Source organism: Nilaparvata lugens, chromosome X (genome assembly GCF_014356525.2).
Source record: "Nilaparvata lugens isolate BPH chromosome X, ASM1435652v1, whole genome shotgun sequence".
Lineage (NCBI taxonomy): Eukaryota > Metazoa > Arthropoda > Insecta > Hemiptera > Delphacidae > Nilaparvata > Nilaparvata lugens.
Window position 1 is genome coordinate 93004561 of NC_052518.1, and position 2348 is coordinate 93006908.

The 2348-nt window shown below is 34.5% G+C and overlaps 1 protein-coding gene across 1 annotated transcript; it reads left to right on the plus strand.

The window, feature by feature from the left end:
• The first annotated feature begins 733 nt into the window (after nucleotides 1-733).
• Nucleotides 734-1276, plus strand: LOC120354692. The gene has a single exon (XM_039442111.1). It carries the CDS (start codon nucleotides 734-736, stop codon nucleotides 1274-1276), a length of 543 nt encoding a protein of 180 aa, XP_039298045.1.
• Nucleotides 1277-2348: the final 1072 nt, after the last annotated feature.

Consider the following 2348-nt stretch of genomic DNA (forward strand, 5'->3'; position numbering starts at 1 on the left):
GTTCTTTTTGTCATGTCTGGATTTTTCCCTTCCTTGGTTTTTTCAGTTTTGTAACTTGGCTGAAAAATAGTTTTTCAGAGGCGGGGGTATGGTCTGGCCAGAGCATTCGAATTGTAGCGCCAGAATGCCAGACTGCAGTTCTGCCAATAGTAGGCTTGTGTTTGCGCCAGCGCAGACCATCCTTCTGCTTTGGCCTTGTCGTCCTAGATTTCAGTCTGTCTTGTCTCGTCAGCCGGTTGTCTTGTTGCAAGACCAAAATTGTGTTTGTCATGTAATTTCGATCAGAAATTTCTTGTAAATAATTGTTTGAGTGTTGTGTGTGTGAATTATGAATATAACAGCATGAATAGTATTGAATTGAATTAATTTGGATCAGATTTGAATTTATAAAGAATCCAGTTTGAGCTTTGTTCGAAACACAGTGTATAGCCTGCAAGTTGAACATGAAAAGGCAGCCCGGAAGCAAAAACCTGTCTTTTTCCCGATTTCATCCCACCCTGAACCTGACCAAAACACCTAATAAAGGCTTCGAAGGGCAAGTAGTCAAGATTGGAATGAATTTGGTGAGTTTTTGCTCTTTTTTATTGTTCATTGATGCAGAGTTTAACTGTACAAATAACCTGGCTCAAATTGAAGATTAAATTTTGCCCCTTGTTTGTATTTGATTATTTAAATAGTAAATTACAGTCCTCTGGTAGCTCTAGCCTGAGCTTTGTTCAGTACATATATTAGTATGATAATTGCATATCTAAGAATAGAAAAAAATGATCGGGAGCAATATGGTCGGAGAAATACCCTTGAAGTATACGGTGTTCCGGAGTTGCAGAACGAGGATGTGCAGAGTCGAATACTGGGGATCGGTAAAGCATTGGATGTGAAGCTGGACCGCAGATCGATCGATGCATGTCATCGCCTCCCCAGAAGAAGAGACAACACCGCGCCCGGCATCATTGTTCGTTTTGTCTGTCGAGGAAATAAGGATGCCTTGCTCAAAAAGAGGAAAGAATGTAGAGACTTTTCAACTCAACATATCAACATGCAGGGAAATAGTCCAATCTACATAAACCAATCTATAACGGCGGAGAGACGTAAGCTGTTCGGCAGAGCCAAGATGATACAACGGGAGAATGGGTTTCGACATGTGTGGATCGACCGAGTGGACCGAATCAAAGTCAGGTACGAGGACGGCGGTCCTGTTAATATTATCAGGTGTGAGGAGGACCTCAACAAGCTCACAAATAGAAATAAGGACAATGTCGGTGTAAGTAAAAAATAATATAGATCAATTACTGTATGAAGAAAATACCAATTATGACACATAAAACCATGATTTGTTTGTCCAGATTAAGTTAACATTTTATTAACGTTCAATGAAATAGTTAATTAGAGAGAAGGAGGAATATTATCATTATAAATTATTTTATTTGAATTTCAGTTGCAAAGTATGGCTCTTGGCTACATTCTTATCAATTTGCTCAAGGTAAATTATTGTTATTTTGATGAGCTCAAATAGACTATTTATTATTGCGTATGATTGTTGAAATAAATTTAGGAATAATTTCCATTCTGCTATCTTCCAATTATGATAATTAATTATATTCTATACGATAATTATTAATTATATTCTATCAATTGATAATAATGTATCAATTAAGTGGGAAAGGTTTCAATTGTTTTTTTTGTTTTTTTTTTTGCCAATATGCTAGGCCTATTACTTGTAGTAACGTAATTACTATTCTTTGCTTTTCAATTTGCTGTAGCCTAGTTAAGAGAGAATAATAACTCCTAATAATAAATCATTATAATTTGAAAATATTTTATCATTATGAGAAAAATGATGAATTCTCCTATCTTATCTACAAGGTATATTTAGTACGCTAGTTGATGAGGATTATTGACACGATTACCTCTGTTGCTACTACTCTCTGAATCTCAAGAATTGAAGGCCTTTAATATTGATAAAATAATACTTGGATTGATAATAGATTTTTCTAACAATTGATTGAAAAATTGGAAATATTTTCTAACAATTGATTCAATCAAATTAATGCTGATTTCCACTTCTCTGTTTGTCCTTATCATCTCAGTAATATTGATTTATTTTATTCAAATGGATTTGATCACAGGTTTCTGTGCATGAACTAAATTGGTAGGTTTCAAGTCGATGTACATACATTCATTTTGTCTGGACCGGTGGGCTGGCCATGTCTTGATTCTCTCTGATTTTTATTTTTTTTTCTTTTCATCAGAAAACCAATACTTTTTTCTCTCTATTTTTCATTTTACTTTAATTTCTTAACCACTTTGAAATTTTATTTTACAAAATATACGTTTATTCACTTTTCTTA

Excerpts from the sequence above, each read along its gene's own strand:
- LOC120354692 (XM_039442111.1), top strand. The coding sequence starts at position 734 with ATGATAATTGCATATCTAAGAATAGAAAAAAATGATCGGGAGCAATAT.